The following is an 18,311-nucleotide window of genomic DNA, read 5'->3' as shown; positions in this document are numbered from 1 at the left end:
TCTACTTTCTGCCGTTTGATATAACTGCCTAATAGTAAGCACATGATGCGAAAAAATGTAAGAACGTTTTTGTTGTTGTTTTTTATGTAGATTATGATGATGTAAATGAAAAATTTTCAAGATTATTTGAAGGTCGCTTTGCATTTCCTAATTATTGTACATAGTTGTAGTATTTAAATATAAAAGGCACTTTTCGGAAGTTTGTCCTGAACACAGTAGATTGTAAACTTCAAAGGATAACGATTCTCATATGTTCTGGTGTAGGCTTCTTCTTTTCTTTTGGTATATAAGGATTCTTCAGAGGATCTAAGTTTAACCTAAAACATATAAAAGAAAATTATATTATGCTGGAATAATTCAATGATTAAAATTACAAATACGAATAATAAAAACACACAAATATTTGTATTCAATGTTTGCACGACCTTCGCTGACCTTGAAGGACTTGGTGTTATAGGTCGTTGAATTCGTCTCCACAAATGTATATTATGAATAAAAAATTACGGGATTCCATTTAAAAAAGTTAACTTGACTTTGATATCTCCCCTACTACTATACCTACAGAAACATTATTTAGACCATCTGATGTCCCCCTATATACCGAACAACTTTTGTAAGAACATTTCTTTTATAACTTCAATCCCTCATGAGATATTCCATCGTTACCAATTAAACCTGTATATGTATGTATATGTATATATTATAAAAATAGTATTTATTATACACTAGTTACAATATTAGCTAAAGGAGAACTTACAAATGCCATTATTGTTTGTATGAACTTGTTAAAAGACAGATCTTATAATACCATTGCAAGAAAATAGAAGAATAATTAGTGAAAAATGGAAAGTAATAGGATAAAAACATTACTGCTATATTTTTGAGACCATTTCCGAGTACATTTTAACCGACATATAATAGCCAATGCTGAAGAGTTAATTGAGGATGAAGAAGGAAAGGATATCGGTGGGCGCGCTGGCCAGGTGGAAGACACACTTGGAGGATAAGGTTGGCCAGTGCGCCGTGGGGGCGGTTCGGCCGAACCTTGACGATTGGCTGAACCGTGGCAGAGGACGACTCACGAATCGCGTGACCCAGGTGCTCTCCGGACACGGTTATTTCGGGGAGTACCTGAACTGGATCGGCAAAGAGGCGACGGGCGGATGCCACCACTGTGAGGAAGGCCTCCGGAACTCGGCGCAACACATCCTTGCGGAGTGTTCTGCGTTGGCTGTGGAGTGCCGAGTCCTGGGACGCAGCAGCCTCCTTCTGTGAGCAGGTCATGCTACAGAAGGAGGCCGCCGAAAGAGAGAGGGAGTGATTGGATCCCTCTCGGAGGCGGAGGGGTTAGGCCGGTCCTCCGGATAAGAAGTGGGGGAGGAGTTACTCCTCCCCACGGCCGAGGCGCCGAAACGCCCCGGTCCGGGTATCTGGGGCCGCGAGAGGTCGGACGGGGGTCCGGCCCCTCCTGCAGGCGGTCCCCAGGGAAGGGGCGGTGCCGGGTGTGGAATCATTTGCAAACCGAAAATTAAAATATATATATGTAGGTATAAAAATTTACTTGTACAAAGCTGGGGCTTCAGCACAATTCACATTGTACCACCAATCGCAACCGAAGTCCCGTTGATTGAAAAGAGTCCCATTAGTGCAAAGGAAGGATGCACCTTGATGACCTTCACGACCATCGTGACAAATATGATATGCCTATAACATTAATATGTCCTTTACAATATTACCATTCATAAATCAATTCATATACAGTAGATTCCCTCTTATCCGGCTCCGCATTAGCCTATGGTTATAGTGAATACGTATTTAGACGAATTGACGTTCTGACGAATGAAACATCTGAAGACTGCAACGCATACACTCGTAAGAATCTGTATACTTATTTGATTGTTTCTACGAATTGTGTTTATCAGAATGCCAGTTCGTCCGAATACGCATCCACTATAACCATGGCCTTAACCTGCCAATGGTTTCCGTAGAAACAGTTTGTGATTTTTCTGTAGTCATAATGGACTTCGACATAAGACAATCGACAACCGTTGCACATTAAACTCGTCGTTAGTCACATCGAAGCTCTACAATATGTGTACAATATTTTTCACGCGTTTCTATTATTAGAATTCTTCCAAACGTTATTCACTTCCACTATATTTTATTTTATTACATATATTGCATTAACATTAAGTGATACATAGGAATGAGTATGAATAAGCGTAGACGGAATGTGTTAAATATTGAAACGAAATTAAAAGTTTTAGATAATGGAGAATCTGTAAAACTGATTGGATGATTGGCGGAAAAACCGGAATTCTCTTTAAGACTTCAGTGTACAAATAGAATCTGAAAAAGTGCTCTCAGGCACATGCACAACGAAAAAACCGAAAAATGAAATAGTTGATGATGCATTAAGGATATGTTTTCTGCAAGAACGACCACTATCAGTTTGTGTTTTACGTGTGGTCTACTACCGAGAGGCCTACCCTCACGGCCCTCCCTGGGGCGTGGGATTGAGATACGCCCAATCAGCGCGGTCGTCCGAGTAGACCCATTCGAGTACAGGTCAGGCGCCTCCCCGTCTAGGGCCACTTGTGAGGAGGAATCCCCACGTGCAAGAACGACCAATAGGAGCACTTCTTAACGGGCCAATTTAGACGGAAAAAGCAATTCAATTACACGAAAAAATCAACAACGAGGAAAAATTCTTAGCCAGCGAGGGATGACTTTCACGGTGAAAAAAGCGACACGGATTCCATTATTTAAGTGTGTGTGGTGAAAAATTATCAGCAAATCAAAACGCTGCAAGTGAATTTTCTAAAAAATTGTTGAATGTTATACTTGAGGGAAATCTTACCCCTGAACAAGTTTATAATTTAGATGAAACAGGTATAAATTTCAAACTTCTTCCGGACAGAACGCTAGCAACACCACAAGAAACAATCGCTGCCGGTTTAAAAACGAATAAAGAGAGAATCACAGATGAAATTTTCAGCGTGTGTATAATTGACATAGGTTTACAAAACGTATTTTTTAAATTTTCATTACGAGCTCAGATAAAAAAGTTGTAAAAACGACCTTCGCGATTCCGACTAATTGCAGTTTTTTCAAAAATTTGTTTACACGTCATTTAGTAAACTAATCTTTCTAACTTCTCAAATAAACTCAAGTCGTTTGGCCCAATTTTAAAAAAGTTATTCCATTTTATAGGGTGTATGAATACTTTTGTCCTCCACTGTACGTAGTATGTGAAAATTGCCATTTAACAAATATCAGAGGGCGAAGATATAATGTAATATTTAAACTATACAGATGGAACAGTAATATTTATTGTATGATAAACCGAGAATTTAAATTAAACCTTACTCGCACAAAATTCTATTTAAGGATACAAGTATGTATTTTGTTTAACTGTAAAAATTCAATAACATTTTGTTTGTATTGTCTACGAATTTTGTATATTATTTGACTTAATAAAGCTGTAGCGACCAGCTACAATACCCGGGGAAATAGCATTTGGCCTGCAGACGACCAGCACGGTTTATGACGTGCGCGCTTGAACAGCTATTTTTGAGGAAACCGTTTTAGTTTATTTAATGTTTAGAAATCCGACAATGCATGTCCGCGTAGAAACTTTCTTCAACGGCCTCAATAGTAAATTGCCGCGTCATAAACCAAGGACTTCCGAAAGGTCCGCCGTACGAGGCCCAGAGGCCACGACTGGACACGTTCCGAGTACCTGACCTGGAAGAAATTCCGCTGTGTTGCCAAATCCCCAATGTGGAATACACCCCCCCGCCAAGTCGCACCGCGGTCCCGGAAAAAGCGCACCAAGGGCTCAAGGGACGAGCAGCGACTTGTAAGGAAATTACCTGATTGGCTAACATCGATGCGACGGGTTAGCCAATCAGGAAAGCTAACAAGGCGACAAAAGTTAGTTGGAAAAAAGCGAGACGACAGAAGGTCAGTCAAGCGCGAACCTCCAGAGCAAACACTTGTATCAATAAAGACTTCACCGGACTACCGTGTGGGTACATTGCGTAACCCAATAACACGTATCTTCATTATCCTTCAAAGCAATAAATTGTTCAGAATCCCTGAAGAATACAGATCAATTACGACCTGATTAAAATTACCGTTACTTCAACATTAAAATTACTTAATTTGAAAATAAAAAATTCAAAGTATAAAAGTTGCAGCAAATATTTAATAGTGTTAACGCTTTTATAAATAAAATTATATGTACAGCCTTGGCTAAAAGTTTTAGGCACCTTTATTATTACAACTTACTGGGAAAACTATTTCTTTGAATCCTTTCTATTGTTCATCGTACTTTGTCAGCCTATGCAGAAAAACAGTTGACAAAGTTTACGGTGGGCCATAAAACAACTGAGCGATCCATAGTCTACTCTTTGTGTTTCTTCCTAAAAGTCACAGTCTGCTGTTAGTACTCGCTGCTAACATCCGTCAGCTTGACTTTAGTATTGCTGTTAATATTTTGAAAATTTTCCTCGAAATATGCCAAAAAAGAGTGAGCTGACCATCGTTGCAACTTAATCCTTGTTTTTTTTTAAATAGAGTAAGAGTCAGAAAGAAATTGTTGTGATTGCCAAATGTTCGCGTTGTGCAGTTCAAATAAAATATTGCCAAAACTAATAAAAAATTACTGTTTTCACATTTCAATAGCTTGATTTCCTCCTAATAGAAAAAAATATTTGGAAATAATTCGTATTTTATAGGGTGCCTAATACATTTGACCAAGGCTGTATACACTACCGGCCAAAAGTTTGGAATCACCTCCCACTTTTCATCAATATTAAATCTGCTGCTAATATTTTATAGATTTGAAGTTTATCTCAATTCTACTTTAGAAGTGACGTGGTGTAAAGTAATTACTCGCGCAAGTTGTTTAATAAAAATATATTTATTTGAATCCGATAACGCTTAACCTAATTTTGAAGTGTAGGCGACGCGAGTCTACGACAAAAAAGCCTCGTGCCTTTTTCGGGGCTCCCTTAAGTTTCCCTGGGAAAGTCCCAGGAAGTGAGGGCGCGGGCCTGCATTGCCGAGGCAATACTCTTGTCCTCGAGGACGAAGAAACTCGGAGATGTTTGGAAAAACATCTCTCGATTCTTCGCCTCGAGGGCCAAGAGTCGCCAGGCCTAAGTGCGTGGCGCCCCGTGGCGGTCGCCACACTACATTTATCAATTTATCTCATATCGACTGATTCGAACGATAAAAAAATTCTCAAAGTCGCTGACTTTTTTCTGGAAATTTTTGTGTAAATTGCAATGCTCAGTGATTCCAAACTTTTGGCCGGTAGTGTACGTATATTTAGGTGGGCTGTTAAACACTTCTTATTCATATGATTGTATATCCCGTAATTCGTAATAGTATTTCAGTTGTGCAATTATCTTTGTACCTACACAATGATTCGCGAATATTTAATCGAGGTCATTCGGAAAACGAATCATTCTATGAAAAAAAGAGAATTTTTCAGCAAAAATAATCCTTCTATTCGTTTCGCTACAGTTTAAATACATTTCACATATTATATATCTGAAAAACTTAATTATAAATCAAATTAAAATGAAACAGATTACCTGACAACCGGTTTCTACATTCGCGTACATTCCTGGTACGAATGGAACGTAAGCGCAGGAAAAAGTTGTCGGGGGTACAGTATGATACAAAGGATAGTCTACGCCCGGAATACCAGGAATTTTACTAAAATCTTGCTGATTCTTCGGTTTGTCGATAGCTTTCACAACGATTGGTTTCTCAAATTTTGCTGTTGGTTGGAAATCATAATATCCATTGTAATTATAATCTTGAACAACGATTGGGTGCTGAAGACATACAAAGCAATCGTAATCAAATTTACACTTTTCTGTAACAATCATTCGTATTAGTGTAACAATTGGTTAGTTCTATTGAAAAATTATCATTTTTAATCAATAACGATGATATACATAACGAATAATAATAATAACTTATATAGCAGATTTGTCACACTTTTCATATTTCATTTTTCACCACTACCCATCTGAGCAAATGTTCACTTAAAATTTCAATGTTCTTTACTTTAAAAGTAAGGAATTCTCGCAATACTTTGCAGATTCATTTTGACAAACTCTAATGTATTATAGGTATACCTCAAGGACAGTTTGATATGCTGAACATTATTATCTTTCTATAAATGTTTCTCGTATAAGAATTTTTTAATAATGGAATTAACATTAGCGACAAAAAACAAGTCACCTAAATTTTTCGCTGCAGTTAGTAATGTTTCGACTACACAAGGTGATTCTAGCATGTGAACCCGGCTGCAGCTCTGTTCTAAGTGAAGTTAGGAAGAAATTGTAGAGAAAAATTCTGCACTGTTTAACAGGCTCTAGTATCCTATGACACGATTTTTTCACAAGTGCATAGGTGTAATTGTACTTTATCTTCAATATAACTACTTTTCTTTCACGTAGGTCGACACTTCGGAGTATTTCTTATATAAAATTATGAGGTATAATGTTAGAAAAGTTAATGCTTTACGAAATATGATATTTCAAATTTTTGATCAGACGTACATGTTTACTTAACGAAAGACAACTATTTGATTTTCTCTCATGCAACTCTTATGTTATCTTATATTTTATTCTTGCATATTGATATTCTACTTTAATGAATAAGACTGTCGATAATACTTACCTGCAGAGAGGCAACAAACGCTGTCGGCAAGAAAACAACCAACAATGGTACAGCAAAGTTGTAACAGTTTCTTGACATGTCTGTACTGTACGCAATAACAAACGAAACTAGTGCAGTTTTTAATGTGCAGGGGAGTTCTAACGCGCCAACTGCTCAAAAGATTATGTCACAGCCAGAAAGAGAAAGTACTGCAGTACATAACTCGAGCAAAGACCATTCCTATTTTACGTACAGAATGTTTAATTACTATATTAATTATAATTGTATGTGTACCTATTATATTGTTTTCTTTTCTGCCTTCTGAGCGACAAATTGAGAAAATATGAAGAAAACTTTTCAAAAAATTAAACTCAATGTAAATACACGATGAAAACAAAGTTTGCTAAAAGTAAAATAAATATTTCAACGAATTCCCACAAGTTACCAATTGTTCTAAAATTTGTATATTCTAAATTGAAACTGCAACACAAGTCAATTTACGCTACTATCATACTAACCTACTGTTTTTGCATTTGATCAAAATTTTAAATGGAAGTGTCGTTGTTCTGCTTTCCAACTTCAAGAACTAAGTTTTGCTTCCAGACTATAGCTTCTTAATTTTCAATACAGTGAATAATACTGCTGAAATTTATTCTCCCAAATTCCCTTCCTTTATACTGTAAAGTTTATACAATCTTAATCGCTTTACATACAAAGAAATAAATGGAGCTTGTAAATTTGAAAATGCCGCCTTTAGAGCCAACTCATTGACTTCTGATTGGTGTTGTAATTATCTTTACTCGGACGTCAATGTTTTTGAAAAATCTTAAAAGGAGAAGTTCGTTTGAAAATTAAATTCTGATAAGACGCCAAAACGAATATCGTCGTTAAAAGGGAGACTTAAAATTTTGTGGCATTACTCTGAATTATGACACGCGTTAGAGCATTTATACATAGCTATGCGTGTACTTTTTTCATATGTCCTTAAAGCTAATTATTATTAAAATGACATTATTCCTTACGTTTCTTGAAGAAGATATCACATACAATTGCAGAATAATGGAAGTCCTTTACTAATGATAATTCCGTTGAATATTCAAATATTACAACGTAAGGTACCGTATTTAATAACAGGGAAAATTAATGATATCGAGTTATCAAAACTTCTATGCGTTCGTACGTTTACAAATTATGTGTGAGACTAGAGGAAGTTCTCTAGATTACCGACGCGCGGGCGCCCTGATGGTCTGCGGCGTCTCGTGGAACGCCTCGGTTGACTATTTAATTGTTCTTGGAGAGTCCTGCGTTGCACGTTTTATATTTCGTTTAATGGACCCTTTGTTACAATAAATGTTCGCGTTAGTGTTATCAACTGCGTCTTGTTACTTTTCCCTGCACCTGAACCTCGCGCTTAACATAATGTAAGAATAATAACATTAGGTTATCAACATTCAAAGTTGTAATGACAATTTTAGGGTAAAATATTCCATCTAAATCAGGCTACCTACAAATTACCTCTTCTAAATACAGTAGACGATACGAAAAGCTTTTCGTGTAATTTAAGTGGCTTTAACCGTTTGAGTTACAAGCAGCGCCATCGCACTGCTGGTATTGGACATCGAAAGGTGCCACCGCATCGGGCCACGAAGTGTGAATTTTATTCTATTTCTTATAAACTGTCTATTTTTTTTATAAAAACTGAAACAAAAATCCTACACATAATCAGTTTTGCCTTTTCTTTCGTGTTACTTCCAAACAGTCGCATTCAGTGAAAATGTCCAAAACAAAATTTTTGGAATTTTTTGACATCAAATGAAAGATAGCGCCGCTTGGCATTTTTCGGTCAGATTTCTGCAATACCCCGTGGCACTCTAACGATTAAAGAACGAATCTATTCAAACGAAAAGCTTCGTTTCATCGTCAGCGACATGTTTTGATAAATACATACACACTTTTTTCTCTTGTTCATGGTAATTAATTATAATAAAAGATAATTGTAATAAAAAATAGTGAAATGCTTTTCGGACCGTCAGAACTGGAAAATATTACTAGATAGCTGGTTCTGACAATAAATCTAATGAGAATACGATAAAAAAACACAATTTTTAAAAAATCCTATGAAATTGAAGAGAAAGGAGAATATATTTTTTATTCGAACTGTTATTTTCAAAGTTTAACAACTAAATACTTATGCAAAGTGTTTTCTACATTCATATATTATCGCATGTAAATAATGTACATATAAATTACATAAGTACTGTAAAAAAGAATACATTTTGCCACACATATCTAAGCATAATATGAAATGTTATATACTTGTAACATTAAATGGTTTTATTAGAAAAATAATACAACTTTGAATTATCATTTGAAACTGTTAACGTTTACTACAGTTTCTGGTCACTTAGGAATTATTTTAGGAAGAATAGGAGCACTTGATGTAGAAAAGCATATCGTATATGATAACAAAATTGTTGAATTGTTTTATTAAGTAAAAATCTAATATATACAAATAGTAAGTATAAATTAAGAATTCTTCGTCTCAGCACCGTCACACGTACTGTCTACAAATGGTATTGCGCAAAAGAGTATTCTACTGTGTACTCATTTGCGCTACAAAATTGATCTGCTAATGGTCTATATATATATATATATGTATTCACGCATTAAAATCGATTTTTAAGTCTGAATGCTTAGTCAATCAATGTGTTTTATTCTTTCTAAACATAGCTGGAAGTCATGTATAAAACTTGAGAGAATATTCGGAAGAAAACGTGGATTGAGGAGTGCGAAAAACTGTTCATATTGCATTTAATATATAAATCACCACTATGCTCTAAAGATACTGGTTCTTATACTTTCTAAGAGAAGTATTCGGTTGAATTTTCTATAAACCAATAAATTCTACTTTCTTTATCTTTCTTCTTTTCATAAAAACGACTTCGATCGTATGATATTTCAGCACACCAACGAAAATGTTATCAACGAAATATGTACTTAACTACAAATGAACGATTGAAAATCCGATATTATGCTTTCAGCTTAAATATGAAAGGGGCGAGCTAGATTTAAAGAAGCGCTGAAATTTCAATGCAACATACTAATATGTAAAATTGGATACGAAAGATAAACTGCAAAAACAGTATTTGGACTATATGCTGTAATTATTTTAAACTCGATGCAACGATAAGAAAGAAAAGCCAAATTGAAGGAAATTATTCTTCGTGTTTGAGCGGAGGCTGTCTTGTGCCAAAAACAGGCTCGAGAGGAACCAGATAAGTGATCTTTTCACTCGCATCGTCATCTTTTTCACCACGTTTCGGGATCGGCCTATTCTTTCTGATAAGTTTGTGGGGACGCTGAATGACTTCTTCGTAAGTTACGTATTCAGGCCTTGCGACTGAAAGTTTTTGTTTCTTCGGGTAATAAGCCGCGGATGGATTTTCGGCTGCGTATATTGCCTGAATAGGCTTGGCAGTTTGTGATATAGGAGTAACGGTGTAGCCTGCGTTAATCAATGCTGACAAATCTTCTTCCGTTAAAGTACGTCCCTTAGGTGTCACCGTTTGAACAGCCCGATTGCTGATCTGATCCGGTTCTATTACTTCACCGAGAGTTATCGATTTAACAGGTGACTTTTTCAATAAGCCGGATTCAGATACGTAAAGTGGCTGAGAAGACGAAGGGATCTTTAATTTGTGACTTTGACGTGATTGCGTGATAATAGGTTGCGCGTGATCTTGTGCCGTCTCAACGGCTGGATTTGTACCGTCTAGTTTTGGAACCGATCTAGGGACATGCGAGGAACCGGATGCTTGGTATTTTTGCAACTCATCGTTGGTAAAATAGTTATTAAGCAATGGAAGAGGAGTAGTTGTTGAAAGAGTAAACCGATATACAGATGACCCGGTACCGTCTTTCGTTCCCTGTACTTGACCCTTGGATATCGCTATAATTTCTTTGTTAACCTGATTGCGAGCTTGAAGTTGCTTCTTATAAAGAGCTTCGGCTTGAGCTTGTGCCAATTCTTGAGCGCGCATCTGATGTTCCTTAAAATTTAAGGCAAAATTGTGAACCTGTTCCTGTATCTTCAGGTGAGCTTGTTGCTGAGCTTCGAGTTTGCGAATAGCATCGGCATGCGCCTTAAATTCTGCCGCTTGCTGTAGCTTCCTCGCTTCAGCATTTTCCGCGGCTGCTTGAGCCTTCAACTTTGCCCTATAAGCAGCTTCAGCACTTTTCGGCTGGAATTGCTCTTGCAGGTGAGAGCGTCCAGCGTTACTTACTTGTGAGCCTTGCTGAATTTGTTCCAGAGCAGACTGTTGTTTATGACGTTCATTTGAAAGCCTTATAATCTCTAAAGCATTATGGGTGTGTTTTTTAATTTCAGCTTGCGAGTATTTCTGGTAGGCTAACGCCTGTGCTTCCGCTTGAGCTTGGGCTTGAGCCTGAGCTTGAGCTTCGGCTTGAGCTTGCGCTTGAGCTTGAGCTTGAGCTTGAGCCTGTTCAATGGCTTTCTGATACGAATCGTCATCGGTGTAATCGTATTGCGGTGAAGTATTCAATGATTTGGCAGGCTGAATCGCTTCGTATTGAACAGGTTCTTCGATCGATTGGTACGAAGGTATCGGCTGGTGTTGCTGTTGTTGTTGATATCGGGGAGGAGATGTTTCAATATGATACTGTTCAGGTAATTGTGCTGTTGCTACACTTTGCTTCGCATATTGCACCGGATAATTTACTAATTGCTGCGAATAAGCAGATGTGCTTCCTTTAGGTTGAGTCGGAAGCAATTTGAATTCTTGGGCTTGATTTGCCGACACTAGCTGCAGCAATTCCTGTTCGAATGTTCCCAATTTTGGTTGAGCATAGGACGATGTTTGATACGCGGAAGGACTGGGTGGATCAGAGCCTAAACGAGCAGTACGAACAGCTTCTGCACGATTTTGAGCCTCCACTTGAGCTTGGATTTCTGCGACTGCTTCGGCTTGAGCTAACGCCTGAGGATGAAGTTGAGCACGAGGCCTAGGTGGTACTACCGAAGGTTTCCGATAGTTGTAGTAAGCTTGTTGCAAATTTTGTTGTTGTTTCGCATACGCTGGCTGTATTCTGCGTTGCGGAGCTGGTTGTGGCGCTTCCTGTGCGTACTGTTGTATTACGGATAAATATTCCGGTGGCAGCTGAAAATTCATACATTTGCTTATGCGGTTACTAAATTACATTTTTCAATTTCTCGCACAAAACGTTATTGCACAATTATTTCATAGTTTATAAACTATACTCGAGAGCGACAAATCAAATGATTAGCAACATTATTAAAAAGTCATAAGATTATCGACATCGTTTATCTTTACAAGGTGTTCGGCAACAGTTGGTAGAAAATTTAAGAGGTGCTTCTACAAGCCAGAATAAGACGAAAATCAAAGAATTGCGTTTGAGGATTCGTTGTTTAGTTAACTATTAAAGAGCAAAACTCCTGACGCTAGCCGGGATAGGTCAGTTCGATTCAGGGGCAACGTAGCGATTCTCAAAACAAACGACATGCGACCGGCACCTTACCTCTTGCAAGTCGTCGAAAAGAAATGCATATGTGTCATCCGGCGCCGTAAACGATCTAAATTAAACATTACATCTGCTTACTCACAGAACACTATAAAAGGATTTTCGAATGAAGAGAATTACACGTCTCCTCCAGTTCACGAACGAAATGTACACACCGTAATTGTCACACGCAACACACATGACACGCGCGCAAATTACTGTATTCACACATACGCGCACGCATAAAATAAAAAGTAAGAACAGGCATGAAACGCTAAAGAAAAATAAATTAAATCTATATTAAGACTACACTAATAAATAAAAATTAACTGAGTAATAAAAGAACGAGATTATGCGTTCGCTGTCATCTGAAAATTGTAAGGGACATACCATGCGCCACCGATTTATAGTCTTAATCAGGCACACACATACACACACTGTCTCAGTGTTCAACGAAGGATTCGTGGTGATAGTCATCCGTCGCGGATAACATCGACATTTATTAATGTCGCGGCGGTGACCGATCGATGCAGCGTGTCGAAGATGGTTCGACGGTGACAACAAACGTGTTAAAATAAACGTTATATGTATCCGCTTATCGCGTTGAATAATTTTTTAAAAGTTTCGCTTTTGTTGTTGAAACAATTTTGTTCTTCTAAATGTACATACTTAATACAGTAATGTCTCCACAAGTGTCAGTCCGCAAGGAACCTAAACCTGACACTTGTAGAGTCAGGGACTACGTTTTCGAGCCTCGCGCCCGCCTTTGTAGTTTGCCGAACGTAGACAAGGACAGCGAATAAAAGATAAGGATGAAACGTGAGTCGAGGCAACCAAGCGATTTAATTAATAAGTAAATGTTGTTCAAATTATGTCGTGTTTGATCTCATTTTCATCAGAAAAATCTCAGCAACATGTTAAAAACAATTTCAGATGAAAAAAAGTAAAATTAAAGAAATTATATTTCTCTATTATGAATTGTCGAGCCGTGAAATCTCGTGAAAGAAACCGAGTGGTGTAGCGTTACACGCTTGACGGACAGCGAGCGAGATAACAGGCGCAGCAATGACGCAGCCTAGGCGAAGGCCATCTATACGGACACTTGTAGAATCCAAACTGACTGACACTTGTAGAGAATTTACTGTACATTGTACGGTAAACCATTGTTTTTGGCATGCGAGTGTGTGCTGTCGATATAACTGTCGAATTTTTCATAGATGTTCCTAATAATCATATGTGGATTCTCGTTTGGACACTTTTGTGGACAATTGCGGTGTGTGCATTTGTTAATTACTTATCCGGGCAGACTTATGGACTGGAGAAGATATTTAATTCTCTCCATTCGAAAATCTCATAGGGCTGGCTTTGATATGCTTCTACGAATTTCCGAAGTTTAATGTTTAATCTACGATTTTTCTCATAAAGTGTGGCAGAATCGTTTACGACACCGAATATCACAGTTTTCCTCTCTATGACTTGTACGAGATACGCTGCCAGTCGTGTGCCGTTTATTTTGAGAATCACTGCGCTCTCCGTGTATTGACCTGCCCTATGCTATACCGGCTAGTGTCAGGAGTTTTGCTCTGCTAGAGCAATATCTTTAATTATTCGTAACTAAAAAGCGAAAAGCGAATCACCCCTTAAATTTTCTACCAACTGTTGCCGAACAGCCTGTATATTATGAAATAAACTACAATTGTAACAAGAACAGCAAAAATTTCTGTTAATATGCATCAAGTTCTGATTCTTCCATAAATTTGAAAATGCCAACTTCTTGTATCAGTATGTATTTTATAGAAAAAAGTTTATAAAATAAAATTGATAAAAATACTTCAATAAGTGATGCATTATTTTTATAAAATGGCGTATAGTTGAGAAAGTCATTGGGATATAAATAGAAATTAAGAATGTAAGATGTTATTTTTTATAAGTGAATCTTTAGAGATAAATGAACTTTGAGATTCATTCAATGTGTTTTATCACGGCAACGACAGACAAGGCCGTAGACCATATAGAGAATGTACCTACCAACCGCTAGACTAGTAGACGGATATACTCTCGATCCTTGGGTGTGGTATTACCGGTTTTGTCTGGTCGAACCGATTAGAAGGTAAAAGTTATGCAACAGAGCACGATCGCGTTTAGCACGACGGAACGATCATGAGCGGGTTAGCGTAGGTGTTGAGGAGAAGTACCCCCATTTCCCTTCCCCGCTGCCCCTTCACCGAACATTACAGATCAATGATTCATCCCCTTATTCTTTTAATATGTACTTTACCCCGAAATTGTATCAGAATTTTCTTGAAACTTGAAATAACAATATTATTAATTTTATTTCCAGTTTGATTATCACTGTTCGTGTGATCTTTCCGTTTTCACTAATACACGTTGTATGCAACGTATGTCAGAACCCATATTGATAAGAAACCTGATAACGAATACAGAAGTATATTTCACAGTACAGTAGTGGTGCAGCTAGCAAACCGATATTATCGAATATTTATTTAGTATATAACTAATCTAACTTTTTTGTTACAGAGTGATTCCAGTCACGCTCGATATAGCATTGACAATTTAATTTAGGGGTGCGAAATAATGTTGGAAAGTCATTTTCGGCAATAATTTACAGTAAACTAAATTTGACCTAAATTATTACCTAAACTATTAGAATGTATTTAAGCATACGGTTAGATTGCAATGTTTAAAAATGACGATGCTTTTAATAATACGTCTGAGAATTGAACGATTGTTCACAGCTCTTAAAAAATACTGTTGAAATAGCAATGACAGTCACTGGTGAGACATTAATGAAATTAGACCGATTGCAATTATTGTTGCAACATAGTATCTAGATCGTGAAGGCGGACCCTCTGTTCTAGTAGAAAAGAAAAAAAATATACTGTTCGTGCCTATATACTACGTAGCCAATCACTACGATAGTTAGTGATTGGCGGGCAATAGTCACGGTTGACCGATGATGTTGCCAGTTTCCATGAACATTTATTCTTTCGGAATAACAAAGATAGACACATTGTTTGCGGAGTGAAATCCTTGAAACGATTTACTATTAGGTCATCCTGAAAGTTCCCGCGGTTTTAAGCCGTTCGTTTTGAAGAAAAAAGAAACGTAACTCCGTTGAAATTGAGCGTATTTATTTAAAATAATTTACATAACGTTCGATAGATTCGAGCATTAATTTCACGTACATACATACATGAAAATCCGGATCTCTGAAGGAAACAAACTGCCGAGAAGCATTTTCAATATCCTCGTTTCCTAAACCGTTTTTATTCAAGGAAATTGTCAAGCGAGCGGAAAATGTGAAAATCGGTTGGGTTAAGTTTTTGTACGGTTGCAATTGCTACGTACGATTTGGCCTTGTCATGTAAAAAGATAAGGCCTTTTCTGCTGATCAGAATTGGTTGCTGTATTTTCAATTTTTCATGGACGACCTCTAATTCGTTACTGTATGATTTTTGCAATTACAGTGGTACACGGTCTTAGGAAACTGTGGTGAATTAATTCCGAAGTAAACCACCAAACTGTAAGCCTTTCAGCAATTTGTTTCTCTTAGGGATTCGGATTTTTATGTACACTACCGGCCAAAAGTTTGCAATCACCTCCAAATTTTCATCAGTACTGAATCTGCTTTAAATTTTTCACAGATTTGATATTGATATTGCGGAGATAAATAGCAATTTGTCTCATATCGACTGATTTGAACGATACAAATTTCGTTAAAAAATTCTTAAAGCTGCTGACTTTTCTCTGGGAATTTCTGTGCAACTTGCAATGCACAGTGATTCCAAACTTTTGGCCGGCAGTGTATGCGAAATTAATGCTTCTGTTATACGTTGGCAAAAGTGTATCGAACATTATGGAAATTGTTTGAAGTAAACCGTTCAGTTTTAATAATTTTCATCCCTGTCAGGATGGTCTAGTACATTTTGCCATCTGCGAGAAACCGTTCTTACTTATTTAGAATTCATGTTTCAACGAGATTACTCCATATAGATCTCTCGAAAGATCAAATTGTTCTTATACTTTCTGATCATTCGCGCCACCAAAGACATACAGTTACAAAAGTATATAGTTAAAAGTCATAAAACTAACAAAGGTGCAACAGTTTGCCGCGAAACTTACTCCTCTAAGGTCTAGTGTAGACACCCGATGTCGTCTGACACTGTACGATTCAGCAGGCTTATATTTCTAATGACACAATGCACACGAGGGTGCAATCCCCCTACGAGAAATGTAGATACGCCGAATCGCACAGCGTTACCGCTGAAAAATCGTAAGGACGTTGCATTGCCTCGCTACTTTGTATTCCCTGTGCAAGTCAAACAGCATCCAACAGCAAAGTAATTTTCTCTACAGGTGAATCTATGCGGTGGCAATGCTTGATATTTAGTTTACTGATAATTACAAAAATGCTTTGTAATATTCCTGATAAAAGGATTTTATAAGCGTAAGAATTAGACGAATTACAGACGGTTTGACAATTCGAAGGAACCTAGATTCGAAAGAATATATTACAAACCTGAATATTCAACGGCAAACTTAATACAATTTTACAAATTTCGACTGTAACGGAAATAGAAGTTGTGCAACTAATCCGACAGAAAACAAAATTTTGCAATAAAACTTAATCATTTTGAAAATAAAGATCCTTACTGTATAGAGCTGTTAGCAAAGGTTAACAATAAATAAAATAAGAGCCATTGAAATATTAACTACATTTTTTCAACTGTACAGCAGAATATTGCAAAAACTACTAATGGACGAAAATTTGAGATACGGTACACATATAAAACTTTTTACATCGAAATAACATCTTCGACGTATCTTTTCTTCAGGACGAAGCTGAAAATTTCAGCGAAAAATAGAAATATTACTTTTCAAATACTATCAATTTTTCAATTTTTATCACCTTTTACTTATACCAGTTGAAATTAAAGTTGTTGCCCATTATATGTGTGCTAGAATTTTTGTTTCAAACAATTGGAAGAAGCACAATCGTGTTACTTGTTTTCACAACATGTACGAAATATATCTGTGCGATTATTAAGTGAACTCGCATTAAACAAAACTCATGTCACAGAGAAAAGTATGAATACACGAGTGCAAAATTTCAAGCTGCTTTTATTCTATAAAATTCCAAATATATTCTATTATTTCAAATGTTCACACGGAATAACCTCCATAAAATTTTGAACTGTATAAATAACTTTTGTTAAAATACAATTTTTTTGTTATACATCTTTTTCAAAGTATTTAATACGTGTATGCTTAATATTATAATATAGCTGGTTGAACAAATAAATATGGAACATTTAAATTATTTCAGTTACGCACACTAGAACACTTTGAACAAAATGTACTAGAAATAGTGGTTATTAATAATGAATTGCTACCTCTTGTGTACCATCAGCTGGATGAAGAATATATTGATTGGACGGAATACCATATTCTGCACTGTCTGAAGTCGGTGATCTCTTCACAGGTTCCTTGACATCGATTTCCAACATGACAATATCGCCTGCATTGTCAGAGGAGGTTTTTACTTTCTCTGCTATGTTAGAAATTGTCTCCTCGCCCACGGAAACCGCTAAAAGACCTATCAAAAACTCATTCGTTAAGATTCGTAAGTATAAAAACAAACATTTTGTTACACATTTGAATAAATTATAGCAAAGTCAATAGAAACAATGTGTTTTATTACTTTTTCTCCCTTATTATAACTGTCTACTTTTGTATATCTGCATTAATTTTTGTTTCAACATCATCTTTATTCTACGCAACATTGTACAGGTATCCATTCTTAAGTTTTAACATATCTCGTCTCATACACGATCTCGAATGGGAGATACAAAGCTTCCTTAACCCTACTGCGTTCTTCGTTTTGACTGTACACTTAAGACATTTGGGTGAAAAAGGATCTGAGACCTTATGTGAAAGAATTTTTGTTTCCAACGCGACATATGAACCTAGACAATAAACGTTTAAAATAACGTTAAGGAACGTAAACTTGATAACAGGAAAAATTACTAAAAATATAAAACGGCGGTGGGTCAAAAAAGACCCGAAGA

At 36.8% G+C, this 18,311-nt stretch overlaps 2 protein-coding genes across 2 annotated transcripts; both read right to left on the bottom strand.

Annotated features, from left to right (window-relative positions):
* Nucleotides 1-229: 229 nt before the first annotated feature.
* LOC108578108 lies at nucleotides 230-6,783 on the bottom strand. Its single transcript, XM_017941368.1, has 4 exons — nucleotides 6,706-6,783; nucleotides 5,607-5,852; nucleotides 1,562-1,704; nucleotides 230-317 (listed from the first exon to the last, which is right to left on the bottom strand). Exons 1-4 carry the CDS (start codon nucleotides 6,781-6,783, stop codon nucleotides 230-232), a joined length of 555 nt encoding a protein of 184 aa, XP_017796857.1.
* A 3,039-nt stretch (nucleotides 6,784-9,822) lies between these two features.
* On the bottom strand, nucleotides 9,823-18,041 carry LOC108578107 (nuclear receptor corepressor 1-like). The gene is made up of 4 exons (XM_017941366.1): nucleotides 18,032-18,041; nucleotides 17,637-17,839; nucleotides 11,660-11,861; nucleotides 9,823-11,578 (listed from the first exon to the last, which is right to left on the bottom strand). The coding sequence occupies exons 1-4, from the start codon at nucleotides 18,039-18,041 to the stop codon at nucleotides 9,900-9,902; spliced, it is 2,094 nt and encodes a 697-aa protein (XP_017796855.1). The 3' UTR covers nucleotides 9,823-9,899.
* Nucleotides 18,042-18,311: the final 270 nt, after the last annotated feature.

This window comes from Habropoda laboriosa, unplaced genomic scaffold (assembly GCF_001263275.1).
Source record: "Habropoda laboriosa isolate 0110345459 unplaced genomic scaffold, ASM126327v1 scaffold1267, whole genome shotgun sequence".
Taxonomy (NCBI): Eukaryota; Metazoa; Arthropoda; class Insecta; order Hymenoptera; family Apidae; genus Habropoda; species Habropoda laboriosa.
The sequence above is the reverse complement of the archived record's forward strand: the minus strand, read 5'-3'. Positions and strand labels throughout refer to the sequence as shown.

Excerpts from the sequence above, each read along its gene's own strand:
- LOC108578108 (XM_017941368.1), bottom strand. The coding sequence starts at position 6,783 with ATGTCAAGAAACTGTTACAACTTTGCTGTACCATTGTTGGTTGTTTTC. Across the intron at positions 5,853-6,705 it reads CGTTTGTTGCCTCTCTGCAG|CACCCAATCGTTGTTCAAGA; the intron begins GTAAGTATTATC and ends GTATGTCTTCAG. Across the intron at positions 1,705-5,606 it reads ATGTAGAAACCGGTTGTCAG|GCATATCATATTTGTCACGA; the intron begins GTAATCTGTTTC and ends TTAATGTTATAG.
- LOC108578107 (XM_017941366.1), bottom strand. Across the intron at positions 11,862-17,636 it reads CAGCTGATGGTACACAAGAG|CTGCCACCGGAATATTTATC; the intron begins GTAGCAATTCAT and ends ATGAATTTTCAG. Across the intron at positions 11,579-11,659 it reads GTTAGCTCAAGCCGAAGCAG|GTCCTTCCGCGTATCAAACA; the intron begins TCGCAGAAATCC and ends CTGATCCACCCA.